The sequence below is a fragment of the Pristis pectinata genome, chromosome 19, assembly GCF_009764475.1.
Source record: "Pristis pectinata isolate sPriPec2 chromosome 19, sPriPec2.1.pri, whole genome shotgun sequence".
NCBI classification, from domain to species: domain Eukaryota; kingdom Metazoa; phylum Chordata; class Chondrichthyes; order Rhinopristiformes; family Pristidae; genus Pristis; species Pristis pectinata.
Genome location: NC_067423.1, coordinates 36,063,146 through 36,079,036, shown reverse-complemented (window position 1 = coordinate 36,079,036; position 15,891 = coordinate 36,063,146). Strand labels below are relative to the sequence as shown.

Sequence of the window (15,891 nt, the reverse complement as noted above, 5' to 3'; positions counted from 1 at the left end):
TTATCTTTTGTAGATAATATCACATTAGTGTGTCTGGGATTTTGTTGTGTGCAAAATGGCTGTTGTATCTCCTGCTTTACAACAGTGGCTTTACTTCAGAAGCATTTTGTCAATTATGGATCACTTTTTTTTCATTGGCTCAGTTGAAGGGTGCTTCTTGGTTTTTCCAATAGTGTTCAGCAAAATTGACTACTTTTTGTTTCTCTAAAAAGCCTAAACCAAGAGGTGCATCAACTTGCAGTCACTATAAATTGCAATCAGTACTGATTGGACACATGCACATTCAAAATCACAGGATATTATTAAAATTTACCACTTTCTGCCATGTCATCATCATCAGATTCCACAAACAAATGGTCTTTGTTAGTAGTCTGTGTGCAGATTTTGAATACCATGTGAGGGATTCTTAAGGTAAAATAAATGGAATTGTAAATTCTGCAGGGTTGAGATTTGTTGCTGGTGTGCTGAAAAAAATACTGGCTTTTCTAACTGGACATTTGGGGTATTTATTCCAGTTTTAAACAGTTAAAACTGAAAATTTCAAGTCTCAGCACATTGGTATACCCTAAGACTGAGAAAGGGACTATAGAAATGTAAGACTTTCTTGCTTTATAATCGACAAGAGTGATCCGTACAGATTAGGAAATTGATTTCTTGTCAGCCTTCTTTCAGCTGCAAAGCTCTCATTGGTGCAGTGCTGAAATGTACTGATTAACAAGCTAGTTAGATCTTTAACTGGGCAGATTGCAACCCTCTGCAAATTTTAAAATGGAAGATGATTCCGGTCAACTCCATCTCCCCACATGACAAGCAAAGAGAAAATGTCACCAGGTGTCCTCTTGAGAGGTGACTTGCAATAAAAAGCGATTTCTGTAGACACTTAGTGGTGTCAGAACAAGGGCATGGGGAATCATGTAGTAAGTCTGCACACTATGCAGTACAATTCACTACATACACAAGATGCATTGACCTGGAAATTCAACCACATAATGCTAGCTTTTTATTCTGTGTTGTGATTAAAAATTGACTTTAACTGGAGTGAAAACAATAACAATCACTATCGTGTCAGTCACAGATGGGATGATGCCATGCATTTGGGCAACTTCGTTGAAATTATCCTGGCGCAGAATATCATTGGTCATTACTGGGTAACTATGTTTGCTGCTGCATTGGTGGATTTAAGGCAAAAGCCATCCTTCAGTTCGATATCTTGTTCCTCTCTTCACCCAAACAAGATGTCCATCTAAGCCCACAATTGGCCCATATCCCTCTAAATCTTTCCGATCCATGTACCTGTCCGTCTTTTACATATTTTAATGTACCTGCATCAACCACTTCCTCTGGCAGCTTGTTTCATGTGTACACCACCCTCTGCATGAAGAAATTGCTCCTCAGGTCCCTTTCAAAATCTTTCCCCTCTCACCCGAAACCTTTGCCCACGAGTTCTTGATTCCCCAACCCTGGGAAAAAGACTGTGTGCATTAACCCTATCTAAGCCCCTCATGATTTTATACACCTTTTTAATATCACCCCTCATTCTCCTACAGCCCAATGAATAAAGTCCCAACCTACTCAACCTTTCTCCATAACCCAGTCTAGTGAATCCTGGCAACAGCCTCGTAAATGTCCTCTGCACTCTTTCTAGCTTAATGGCATCTTTCCTATAGCAGGGCGACCAAAACTGACCACAATGTTTAAAATGCAGCCTCACCAACATCTTGTACAACTGCAACGTAACATCTCAACTTCTATACCCAATGCCCTGGCTGATGAAGGCCAGTGTGCCAAAGGTCTTCAGCACCACCCTCTCTACCTGTAACACCATTTTCAGGGAACCATCTTCTTATACTCCCTGGTCCTTCTGTTCCTCAACACTGCTTGGTCATATTAGACAGTGGAAGAAGCCCCTAGGGGCTGGTGGGCTTGTTCCTGGCTCTATTTCCAAAGTTCTTATGTTTGATCATGCTCCCGTGAAGACCTTTGGGATGTTCTCCAATGAAAAAGGGACTATGTGAATGCAAGTTGTTGTTGTATCAGACTTAAAAGTGTATCGGAAATAAAAGTGCAACCTGAAGCTGCTGGCACATCACCCATCAGCAAAATTGCTGTGCTCCCTCCCACATCTGGTCTGACCAGCATCTGCTGTGAATTATTCTGTGTGGATGACAAGCTGTCAAACATTGAAAGTTGCAGGAAACTGCCCTCATGCAGTCAAATTCAGGCATGACTGTGCAGGGGCTGGTTTCTCATGTCCCTCCTACCTTCTGCAGCTCCTTCAGTTTCATCGACTCACACTCTCGTTGCAGGCCGAGATTTACACCTGAGCAACGATTCTCATCTCAATCGAGAATGGGATATAATTTCAAAAACAAAAAGCCTTTGCAAGGCTCTGCGAGAATGAGTGGGGGAGGTGAGACCCATGGCTAGCTGCCGGAAAGGGCCAGTAGGAAACAATGGGGAGGATGGCCTCCTTTGTGCTGGTGCTAAATGCATGCTAGAGAATTGGACACCCAATGCAATCGACCACATGGGGTAGAGTGCAGCTGATACTTCACATGTGCTTCCATGTCATATGGAATCAAGTCCCATTAAGTCTATGCCAGCTCATAAACCCATCCTGTTTCTTAACTAATTTTCCCTGAAACCTATTCTCTCTACATTCCCTTTGATTCTACCACCACCAATATTAGGGGCAATTTTCAGTGGCCAATTAACCCACCAACCTGCATGTTTTTGGAATGTGGGAAGAAACCGCAGCACCCAAAGGAAACCTACACGGTCACAGGAAGAACGAGCAAGCTCCATACAGACAGCACCAGAGATCAGGACTGAACCTGTAAGGCAGCAACTCCACCAAGGTATGCCAATGCACTACCCCTGTCTAGTGCTATGTATCAAAGGCAAATTTTTCTTCTGTGAATCCCACCGAAGATGTTAGGTTAAATCTTCCAGCTTTGACTACCAGCAGGTGAGGGTTTTGGGACAGAATCCTCATTACGCATTTTTTCAACATTGTTTAATTACCTTTGGGACTGTCAGTCTGGTTCACTGAATGGCAGATCACCATCTGGTGGCTAGTTTGAGACATTCATGCATAAAATTAGCTACCATTTTGATTGTTTCTGAAGTTGATTTGTTTGAAATTTGCACCAGGCTTGTCTATGCTTGAGAACATTTAACAATAGTCTTTTGTTAAACTGCTTCTGTATTTGTCAGAGTACTTTCCAATGTCAGACATTGTAATGTATATGTCACTACCACAGCCAACAAACAATACTTCTCATGAACAGCAGGAGGTTAAGAAATGGGAACACTATAGTGCCTATCCAGAAAACAGGAAGTAGTCAACACTCAAGATTAACTGGAATTACTTTCAGTTGTGATTGCATGCACAATTAAGGTTGGCAATCTTCCAATATTAACCTGGAGCACCCAAGAATTAAACATTAATCACTCGGGCAACCCAGAAAATAATTACAGTGGCAATAAACATCTAGCTTTTCTGAAAAAAAACTTTGAACACTTTTGCTTACAAATCAGAAAAATATTGGACATGGGTTTAAAAAAAAGCTATTTGACAGTTGAGATTCAGCCAATCAGATAATTAAGAATCTATTCACTTTCTGACTGGTGTGGGGAGGTGATGTTCTGGAAGTGCAGATATGTTGGCCAACTAAGGGGGGGGTTCTGTAGGGGCAGGGATCATTGGTCGCCTCCAGAAAACCTCACCTGAGATACAACCCTACATGTAATAACTATGAAACCACATCAAAAATCATGACTCTCTGGCAAAGGTAACCAGCAGCCTTACAATAGCTAATGGCATCGAAAGACTCACAATTCTGTGACCACCCCCTTAAGGGACCAATCTACAGCATTTATCAAATAGTTCAAGCCAGATGTACTATACAGGCCATCAACACAGATTAATCTTTTTTTGTCCTTATTTTTACGTATTGATTTACCTGCAGGATACTTATGGCTTTGGGGATTCTCTGAGAAAAATAAGAAGAACCTCACATTTGTTGCTCCTTTTTACATCTCTCAACATATCCCTGAACACTGCTTGTGCTAGAACAACTTGCACTAACTGTGCACAGACAGTAGTAGCTGTACATGCATTCCATTTCCAATTGTGGCGAATTCTACACAATATGTAACTTCCTGGTGAAACTACCTTTGTTTTGTGGCAGTGTATGAAAACTTACAGCGGATAAAATTACTTAAACAAGGTTGGGGGGGGGTGTTAGGGGAAGAGGGAAAGGGAGAAAGGGATTGGGAATGAGAGGTAGGAAGAAGAGAGCAAAGGAGAGAGAGGAGGGAAGGGAGAAGGGGGAAGGGAGAGGGAGACTGGGAGAGAGAAAGACGGAAGAGAGAGGAGGAGTAGGATGGGGTGAGGCAGAAGGGAGAGGGAGAGGGTGAAGAGCCTCTCTCTCTCTCTCTCTCTCCCTTCTGGGGCAGGGAGAGAGGGAGAGGGGCAGAGTGAGAGGGGGATAAGAGGAAGGGAGGAGGGTTGGAGGGCTGGGATGGGGAAAGAGGTAGGATAGAGGGAGGGGGTTCCTCCAGCGTCTTGTATGTTGTTCCAGATTCTAGCATCTACAGTCTCTTGTGTCTCCAAGTAATCATTCTACAAGTGTGAGCCAGGAGCTATTTAGACAAAGTGAAGCATTGTGGACCCATTCTCATCTGAGGCCTGCTTCCTAGAGGGATAGCTTGATGCTATTTTGACTATTCAGTGACTTGATCTGAATATCACATCAAATCACACATAAATTTACATTGCAACGGTCATTATCTCCCTTCTCTTGTAATTAGTGCACGAGCGTTTTTGTGAAGGATTCGGCAAGATCTGTTGAAAATTATCCATTCTCTTTCAACGATAATGCTGGTTCTTGATCAAAGAATCAGACTGTTTCTGTGTATCCACTTGTGTGCATCTATCTGTCGAAAGCACTCAGCAGTTCGTGGTAATTAGTCGGGTCAAAGCTGCATGTGGGGATTATTATTCCCCTCGACAGCTCATCAGGATGTTGGATATATATGAGAAACTGTGTTGTCTTTAGATGAATATATTAATGTAGCAATTTTCAAAACTGATCATTGCTCTATGATTTTCGAAAAAGTAGAGGATGAGATTGATCTACCAGGAGTTGGCATGGAATCGACAGGCCAAATGGCCTTCCTCTCTGTCAGAACTGTCCTGTGGCCTCTTGTTGTCCAACTGTTATATACAAATGAAAGTTAGTTTTGGTCCTTTTAGTGTGAATTATATCTATTGCTTTAACGGTTGTTTAATTAGCTTCTTGTGTTCTAAAAGGCTTTCTGAATTAATTGGCATTAATACAAGAGTAGCGAGTTGAGGAAAGGTTACAGAGTCACCACTCTTAATCATGTTGACTGGCTGGTTCTCTGGTAATTCATTCCTGATTTTGCATTTGAGTGAGGCTTCACACTGGGAGCAAGATGTACTTCACCTCACTCTCCTTCTCTCATGTCTCCCTGTGAATTCCTCCTGAATTATGTAATTGAATCTTTCCCAGCACAGTGGCCACTATCATTTATTTTCCATCATATCGTTTAATAAGTGCACAGGCTCCATCATAGTAGGACATGTTGGAAGGTTTGTATGCAGTAAGTGCTGTCACTTTGAATGTTACATTAGTCACTGGAAATGTAGAAATTTCTCATGTGGCCAAGTAATATCCAGACAAACCAGGAATGATCAGAGCTGATACCGGAGAGGTATTGTCAAATATTAGACTGCGTCTGCTCTGAGCAGAAAAAAAATTGGATGTCCCAGGAAATCCTATACAGGCGTTTATGCTGTCAGGTACAATTTGTACCATTTGATCAGTCAAATTGCATTCGTAAAGACAGAACCTTTTATATTTTGTCTCACTGAGAACCTAGAGATATTGATAGTGAATATATTGTCCATATATTTGTCACTTCAACATGGAACTCAACTAGCTAACATAGCTCAATCCTTATTCAGTAGAACATAGTGATTATCAACAGCCAGATGATGTATGGGAGGCGTAAATGTCTTTAATCTGGTGAGGTTGGTAATCTATTGCGTATTAAAAGAAGGCACACTCTAAAGAATAACGTGATTTTGAGAGAGGAGGATCCCAGTGTAGAGTGTGGGTCACAATGCCCGCTCTGTTGTTTTGTCACCATGCTTTGACCAGGTAAAAACTTGCTTTGGAGTTGGGGCTGACTGATATCAGATCTTAGCCACTACAACACATTCTTCTTCAATTTTATTCAGACTGTACCTGTTGCTGTTGTAGGACAACCGAATTCAGGTCCCGGATGGCGTCAGTTATTTCCTTGGTTTCCACTGAACAAAGCATGTAGCAAATGGCTTTAACTTCCTCAACAATGCGACATGTACTTTTCTGTAAAGGACCAACAGAGAGGCTTTTACATTTTCTATGGACAAGCATTACCACAAGGTTCATAAACGGCGCAAGGCCGAGGAACTGAGCTTGCGAAGTATAAGAAGATGATTCTCAGTGGGAGTGCTCATAACTCATTCTTGATCCATCCCAGTATTTTCACTGGAAGCTCTCCGAACTTTCACGGTCCTTGTAACATAACTAAAATAATGCTGCAATGCACCATGGTTTCAGATGTTCTATTTTTGATGTCTGTTAGGAAGTTGCAATTGGTGATGTTATATTAGTGTCTGCATGCTTAGTGCAATCATATAGTTCCTGCCTAATATTCTAACTCAGGACTTATCCTGGTTAACTTAAAATGGTGGACAAAACTGTCCAATGTGAATATATTTAGGGTTCTTCTGGTTATGCAGTTAACTGTTCTTCCTGAGCAGCTGCCTCAGAAGCTAGTATTCCTGGGCTGGGCCTTTGTTGTTTGTTCCAGAGTAATCCTCCCTTTGTCAACTTGTGCCAACAATGCCTTTAATTCAAACTCAGAAGCGGAAGAATGTGGATTTCTGTAATTTTTTTTAAAAAATCTTCCCCTCCACCTCTCATAGTTTCTCTACCTTCTGGTGTCCCTAGGACATACCACATGTTTCAGTAGTCCTAGAAGGTTCTCCTCAAATAAGACATCTAAGACACCTTTACTCGTCACATGTACATCAAAACACACAGTGAAGTGCATCTTTTGCATAGAGTGTTCTGGGGGCAGCCCACAAGTGTCGCCACGGTTCTGGCGCCAACGTAGCACGCCCACAGCTTCCTAACCCGTACGTCTTTGGAATGTGGGAGGAAACCGGAGCACCCGGAGGAAACCCACGCAGACACAGGGAGAACGTACAATCTTCTTACAGACAGTGGCCGGAATTGAACCTGGGTCGCTGGCGCTGTAATAGCATTACGCTAACCGCTACACTACTGTAGTGAAGACTACTTCCTGGATTTCCCAGCTCTTCCTTGACCAACTCCAATATATCAGAGAAATGTGGATACTTTGACAAGTACATGGACAGGAGAGGTTTAGAGGGCTGTGGGCCAAACACTGGCAGATGGGCAACACAGTTGGCATGGATGAGTTGGGCCAAAAGGTCTGTTTCCATGCTGTATGACTCTTGGACCAATTATAATGCTCCAGAACAAGTCTGGCTCACTTCAACCAAGTCAGCACAGACCAGGGATCCATTGTGGGACTCAAGAGATTTGCGTGACATGTATCAGTGAGGTTAGTGAGCTAGTTGCACTTCAGCCTTCTGAGATTGTCAGTGGGAACAACCCACCATAAACTGAATTTGGACAGTTCACTTTCAGCTACCTTTGTTTCATCTTAACATGTAGTTTCTGTTAACGAGGGGTCGGTATAGTTACACCAAGTCCTCTTTCACTAAAGAGATTAAACATATGAAAAAAATTGCTATTTGTAGATTGCCAAGAAATGTTTCAAAGACCTGTTACACTTCAGTGTGTAACAATCTGGAGAAGGCATGAAATGTAAATCACTCAAATCCTTCCTAATAAATTAGAGATTAAATAGTGACATTTACAAATGCAAAACTATGTTCTGCTGCTGTTTTTAAATTGAAGATGTTTATTGTTATCAGGCTGTTTGGAAGTGTTCACATTTGCTGCTGCAATTGTTTTCTGGAATCAAAATGATCATGGAACCACTTCTGCACTTTGCAGCCAATCGCCACAACATCAGCTGGAATCAGGTTATATCATAAACTCTCAATCAGGCTCTGTCAACTTAAAATGCAATCAGAATAAAGAGACTGTCAGTCAAGGTATGCTCTCTATTACCCAAGAGCCATGCAGCAGACTTTCCAAACAGCTACGTTTTATTTTCAGATCATTCTGCCAAAATGGAACAGACCATCCACTTCATAGGTATTAATCTCCTACATGAATTGACCTTTTAGTCTCAAATCAGCACACCTCACTTACTGGCAGGATGCAGGCTTAGCTGAATGCTGCTGTTTGACCAGGCATGAAGTGAAGGAGGCTTGGTTAACTTCTGATTTCCTTCACTCCCTCCATTAACCTTGAGCTTGCCCTTTCTCATACAGATTTGGAGCTTGCCATGTCAGGATGGCAGGGTCAAATAGAATTGCTCTTTTTTATTATTAATCTATAGTATGTGACATAGGAAATAGAATGGGAGAAAGGATTGTGCAAGGGAAATTGTGAGAGTGAATATGAACAAGAAGTAGTAAGAATGATCCACATGAGTAAAAATGTGAGAATGATTGAGAGAAGTAATGAGAACGATGAGGAGCAGTGAAAATAATTGTTTGAGAGAAATAGTGAGAACAACTGTGAGAATAATTGTGTGAGAGAAGTTGAAAGACTTTATGAAGGAAATGGTGAAAAAGGTTGACAGAGCGAAATAGTGAAAATGATTGTATGATGGAAAGGTTCTGAAGATGTGTCTGACTTGAACTGGTTTCTGATTGTAATTGGGAGAAAAAAGAAAGAAAGTGTTAACTAGGACACCAGAGAACTTATCTGTTATTTAACTAATCCCAGGGGAATCTTTACATCTATCTGACAGGGCAGACAAGGCATTGGTTTAATGGCTCAACTGAACAAAGAGACACATGACAGTTTCGGTCTTTGTCATTTCTGTTCTGGGGTGTCAGCCTGGATAATGCACTAGGGACTCTGAGTGGGGCAAGAATGAAATGATGGACTTCAATATGACTGCTGCTACCATGCGGAGGAGTAACCACTCTGCACGAATGCACAACTTGCAGGGTGACTGCACTGTAACAGCAAGCCACATCCCATGGTGTAGACTATGACAAAACAAGAGAACAGCAGTTTGTGTGTGTTTCCGTTTGTGTGTGTGTGTGTGTGTGTGTGTGTGTGTGTGTGTGTGTGTGTGTCTCAATGTGTGTACATGTGTCTGTATGTGTGTGTATAAACGTGTGTGTCTCTAAGTGTGTGTCTCTGTATGTTTGTGTGTATGTATGTACAGAATACAGCACTGTTTATTTCATTAGATTGCTTTTCCCATTCCAAAATAGATGAAACCCACACCCAGAACTAGATGGATAATGATCCCCTAAGGGGGTCAGACCCCCAGGCATTTATTCATTTTGTTGAACCACACCTTACAACGCTTCAGCCCACATACTGCTTAACTGTGTACAGTGGTTATTTGTGCATAAGCAAAATGCAACGCAAAGTAAAAATACCGGATACATTTTAGCTGAGTCAGCACTATATTGACGTAAACCTTGCCCACTCCTTAACCTTCAAAGCACTGAAGTCATTTAAATTTCAGCACCTTCTAGCAAATGAATAATTGTATTGAGATTCAGTATGTGCCAATTATAGGTTTTCTATGTTACACTAACTTAGAGGGACCATTTGGTCAAATGTCAGATAATTCCTAATGCAATCAAAATTTACATAATGAGGAAGAACTATTGTTTCAAAAAGTTTTTGCATTGCGTTGCTACTTAAATTGCAGTGTTACTACAAATCAACTGAACAGCTGAACATGATAGGTTTTTAGCATATTTTACCATCTTACCTGACTGGATAATAAACTCTTCACCTCATCATTATAACTGTTCAGTTTTGAACTCAGAACTTTCCTGTGGAAATAAAATTTGGGCCATTTACCACAACAAAGAAGCACAAACTGACGATATTTCATGAAATGAAGTTCTTAAAGTTAGGAAAAATAAATCTCCATAAAACAAATTTCAGATGTAAAATAATTGCTGAACCTCTTATCATGAGCTTTGCAAAACATTATTTTCTGGGGATGAGTTTGAAGATGTAGATGAAGGATAGCAAAGGTAAACACAGCATTAGATTCACATCTAAATCATTTGGAATGTGACAAATCAAGGCAACTTCATTCTTCATGTCTCATGTTACAAGGCCTAGATTAAAATGGTGGCTGATATTCCTCATGAAATTTCAAAATAGAGATTAAAGATTTGTAGAATCTGGGTCAGATTTGTCCAGAATTGGAAACTGCTGATCAACTGGAACTTGACCTGGGGAGGTCAATGAAAGTAATTCCTGGGGCCTACTGATGCTTGATTGCTGCATCAGGGGGTTACTCCACAGCCAGGTTATCCAAGCAAAGACATCAGGAGCAGTAATCCTCAAGTAAGGGTCAGAAAGTGCATTGTGTGTGTTGGAGAGAACCAGGCACCCTTGTGGTGACATGAAAGCCTGCTGACACTGATTTACGCAAGGAAACCTCAACATGGGCAAGAGGTCGGAGTGTAAAATTGATGCTCCAGAAACGTGGGGAAGAAATTGGAAAGGGCTGAGGGTGGGGGCAGGGGCATAGTCGGCAGAGACATTGAGGAGAAGAAAAGGTTAAAAGAAAGATTGTGGACTTTCTTGCACCGCCAATATTGCAGAAGAAAATGTTTACAGAATAATGTATTTTGTCATATAAAAGATGGGACTCAACTGTTCACCTATTGGGCAAAAGTAAGCAGACAAAACATTGGAAGACTCTTGTTTTTAGGAGGGAACAGGAAGTTGTATTGAGAAAAGCAGTTGCACAAATCAGAGGCCGCTAAGCTTCCAGTGTATATCTCACCATGTTACAAATGTCCTCCTACAAGTCCTTTAGGAACAGTGACGAGCTCTCACATTTATACTTAGGAGCAAGAGCTCCAGTTATCAGTTCTTACCTGGATAGGCTTACTTTCCAGACACCAGTTTCCATGGCAAAAGACTGAAATGCAGAGAGACCCTGGTCATCCAAGTTCTGATGGAATAATTTGTAGGGTATAGTTATGTTGGAGTCATGGTTGATATTAGGTCAAATTGATCATTCATATTTTAGGTCTTTGCCTCAAAGAATAAAAATGTAATATGAGTAAAGTGCAGAGCAAAATTATCACTCACAATTCGAGCCAACACTCGTTGAAGATTGCTGTGTCTAAGTAGCTGTAGCTTAATGTCTTTTCCAAGCTTCAGGTAATACTGTAGACACTCATGACTCCCTAAAGTACAGGGACTACACCAACAAGATTATGTTATATATAGTCATAATGTATTTTTCACAAGAAAACCTGTGCCATTTAATCACACAAATCCTTTCCACTACTGGCAAATTCTTACTGGCTGAACAACACTGCGTTTCAAAATGGGAGGTGGGATGGTGAGGGAAGTAATGGAAATATACCTGTACCTCTCAGCTCCAATTCCGCAAGGAACATTTGTTGGAAAACTTCCAGACACACTTTTTATTTCCCAAACTTAACTCCTGGCTATAATAATGACCCTGAAATAATGCCCAAGTTTAGATACTAGCATTGTTGCAGTCAGCTGGATAGCCTCCTTCTATTACCAACTGCTTATTCTATGAACTACGATTTCAGTACTAGTTTCCTAAGTTCACTTTTGCTGTCTCCCATCATTAACTTAGTATTGGTGTATTGTGGAGGGTCGTGGCTGTCACGTGACAGCACTGCCCACTACCTGGTCGGAAGACACACCACTGCAAATCAAGGTTTGGCCCTACCCCACCCATTAGTCCACACCTGACCATTGACCCCTTTAAGTACCTTGTACTTGGCCTTGGGACATTGGCCTTTGTAATCGATTAGTCCTTGCTGGCACCGAGCCATTGGCCCCCTGTAAATTACCTGGGCTGGACCCCCTAGCCCTCCAGCACTATAAAGGGTGCCACGTGTGCTCGGCTCCCTCTCTTTTGTCATCTATGAGGGACCACCCTGCTTCACTCCAGGCCAAGTACTGTGGAACGGTGCTGGAGAAATCGTTGGTGAGGTGTGCACTGTTAAAGGGTTGGGAGCATTTTAGTTAGTGTCCCTAGTAGCATAGAGCTGTGCCTGCACTGAGTCATGGGGTGACCGGTATCATATTGTTTTTCCCTGATCATATGTACCTAGTTTGTTGTGTATGTTTGTGTGTGTATTTTATCCCCGGTGCTATTTTCCCACACTCGCTATAAGCTGTGCGTGTGTGTATGTTATTCCCGTTACCATTTTCCCACGCTTGTCTTTTGTAAATAAAATCATTTACTGCCAGACTGTGTTCAGAGTCCTTGCTTTTGAGACCCATCGAATCTGTTTTCTCACTCACAACAATTGGTTAACTTAGTATGCATTACTAATGAAAATATGTTGCACATGTGAGACAATAGTTAAATCAATGAGGGAGCCAACAAAGATAATTGGAAGTCTTTTGAATCTGGAAGCAAATTAAGTTTACAACTTTAAAAAGCTTTCAATTTCAAAATATTTTTTGGTACATTTGTTTTCAGCATCTGCAGTGAGTGACTCATTTCCTGACATCCATTTTCACCATTTCCATGGCACAAATTAGGAAGGTGTTGGAATATTCTCTACTTGCAAAGCTGAGTGTAGTTCCAACAACTTTCAAGATGCTCAACCTTGTCCAGGAAAAAGCAGCCCATTGCTTGGTATGCCATCCATCACCCTAAATACTCATTCCTCCATCATCAGTGCACAGTGGCTTCAGTGTGTACCATCCACAAAATACACTGCAATTATTTGGCCAGGCTACTCTGACAGCATCTCCCAAACTTGCAACAAGGGCATCAGGCTCATGAAAACATTGACACCTACAGGTAACGCTTCATCCTGATTTGGGAATAAATCACTGGATTTAAATCCAGGAATTCCACCCCAGGAGCAGTATATCTTCATCAGAACTGGAGAGGTTCAAGAAGGCAGCTGACTTCCATCTTCCCAAGAATAATTAGAGATGGGAAGTAAACACTGGCCTTGTCCAGATCCCAAAGAATGATCGAAGAAAATGTTGTCTGTTTCAGGCAGGTTGTTGACTGAGGATGGAATGAGCTTAGTTCTGGGGAAGAGGCGACGCCTGTTGAATAATGCCCCATTCACCTCACAGATTTACTCCATTCCAGCAGGAAGTGTGTTGGAGGTGAAGTGCAACATTGCGGTGAAGAAGACTGAGAAGAAGCCTTGAGCAATAAAACTTGCCTGGCTTGCCTCTAGTTTGCACTCAGATCAGGTGTGTGGTGGATGCATGACTTGCATGCCACCATGAAGCAGACATGGAGGTGAATCGCTGAAGTTAGCCAAATCTGAGAAGGATTCTCCACAGTCTGTCCCATGGTGGAACAACTCATGTACTCCAATGTTGCCCAGGGTGCCCGCTGGTGGGGCTCTTGCTCTCTGCATGATCTGAAGGGGAGGGGCCAGGCTGAGGATGAGGCATAAGGCCAACAATCCCATTCTGTAAAAAACAGAACAAATTATGGAAACAGCAGTGGAGAAATCCATTAGTACTGGTCTGTGATGGTTCATAGGACTCAGTGACCTTCAGGATTGCTGGTGGTAAAAACCAAACAAGAACACTGCTGCAGGGACTAAAGTGCTCAACACAAGACACAAATCAAAATTTGCCTTTGGAACTGATAAACAATGTACAGTAGAGCTAGCTCAGGTCACAGCAGAGATGAGATGTAATAGAACAAGGTTCAGAGAGGCAAGTAATGGCATAAAACTTTGGAAAGGCCTTTGACAGCATTCACAAGACCAGTCTGTGGTACAATTTTCAGGGATGTAGAATTCCTGTCAGAAGATCAACATTACTAATGACAAATGTATACACAGTGTTTTTAACATTGAGTTCAGTTCTTGAGTTGGAGCAGGTGCTTGATGGCTGCAGTTTTCTTCAATGCATCAATTGGGTAATGCCATGCATAATATAAGACATCTAAAGAGATCACATCAACACCCTCCTTGTCCTCTGCAGTCCTTGACTTTGTAGATAAATTTACTCTCTTCTCAAAACGTTAAAAAAATTTCAAATTTTCAGCCAGAAGATCAGTCTGAAAATTAACTGCAACCAAACAGGTATCTTGACTTTTTACATTGTCTCACTATCTGCAGCATGTGTGGAGGATCATATTCTCACTAATTCGGAAACATTCACAAGTTTGGTGAGCACCATCAGCCAGGATGTGTAAACAAACCAGGACATGTGGAAGAGAATCAAACAGAGTGAGGAGCATCTTCAGGAGCTTATAGATGTGGAAATCATCAAGATACAAAGCCATAGAACCAAACTCAACGTAAAGCAGGCCTGTGCACTTTTGACACTGCTTTCAAGTGGAAGACTGGGGAATGACTCATTTCATTCAAGCTGTTTTCATTTCATAAGACTTACCTCAGGAAAATCCTCTATATCTTCTGGCCCAGAACAATCTAAAAAAAAGCCAAGGAGATATGAGCACCATGACCACCAGGAGGCACTGGAGATGAGCTGGATCACCAGCAAGCTTAAAGAAGGCCACCTGCAAACAAAATGGTGAAGAGCTGTGGAAGGTGCTTATAAAACCTGGGCATAGCTGGAGAAACAATGAAAGACTTGCCATAAACAGACAGGGACGCAAAACCTTCATCACTGCCCGAAACACAAGAGGCATGTTGGTAGAAAGTAAAAAAAAAGGAAGTTTCCACAATCCCTCTTGATTGAGAGTGCTAAAGGCTTTTGTATATTGCATATCTGCCATGGCAAAGACAGAAGTAAAGGCATGCCCTGAAGAGCAAAACACTTATCCACATTCAGCTGACGCAGGGTCTTAACCAAAATGCTGACCATTCCTCTGCATCCAGTGATGCTGCCTGACCCATTGAGTTTCTCCAACAGTTTGTTTTTCGATCAACATTTTTGGCAGGCACAGTAGTGTAGCTATTACAGCGCCAGCAACCAGGGTTCAATTCCCACTGCTGTCTGTAAGGAGTTTCTACGTTCTCCCTGTGACTGCGTGGGTTTCCTCTGAGTGCTCCGGTTTCCTCCCGCGTTCCAAAGACGTACAGGTTAGGAAGTTGTGGGTGTACTATGTTGGTGCCGGAAGCGTGGCGACACTTGCGGGCTGCCCCCAGAACACTTTACGCAAAGATGCATTTCACTGTGCGTTTTGATGTACATGTGACTAATAAAGGTATCTTGATCTTATCCTGAGGGGTCATTATTGACTGGAAACTAAACTGGACCATTACCTCAATATAGTGGCAACAGGAACAGGCCAGTGGCTGTGTTTCATGCAGCAAGTGGCTCAACTCCTGGTATCCCAAGGACTTTCCACCACCTACAAGGCACAAGTTAGGAGTGTGTGCAACACATCCCACTTGCCTGGAAAATTGCGGCTTCATCAACATCCAAGAAGCTCAATGTCACTGAAGAAAAAGCAGATGCCTGATTGGCATCCCACAAACCACCCTAAACACCCATTCCTTCTGTCACAGCCCCTCCATGTTGCAGTACATACCACCTACAAAACGTAGTTACTACCCAGGCAATTACAACTACAGCTCACGAACCCACAACGTCTACTAATAAGAGGGACAAGACCAGCAGGTACATGGGAACACCACCACCTGAAGGCTTCCCTCCAAGGTGCAGGTCATCCTGACTTGGAAATAAATTGTCTTCCTTCTTAATTGTCTAA

The 15,891-nt window shown here is 42.0% G+C and overlaps 1 protein-coding gene across 1 annotated transcript in view; it reads right to left on the bottom strand.

Annotated features, from left to right (window-relative positions):
• LOC127580441 (phosphatidylinositol 3-kinase C2 domain-containing subunit gamma-like) overlaps window positions 1-15,891 on the bottom strand; it is a 149,003-nt gene that overhangs the window by 107,930 nt on the left and 25,182 nt on the right. The window contains 4 exon segments of the mRNA XM_052033916.1: window positions 6,279-6,401; window positions 9,982-10,045; window positions 11,111-11,187; window positions 11,328-11,439. Of these exon segments, the coding sequence (XP_051889876.1) occupies window positions 6,279-6,401; window positions 9,982-10,045; window positions 11,111-11,187; window positions 11,328-11,439 (376 nt within the window).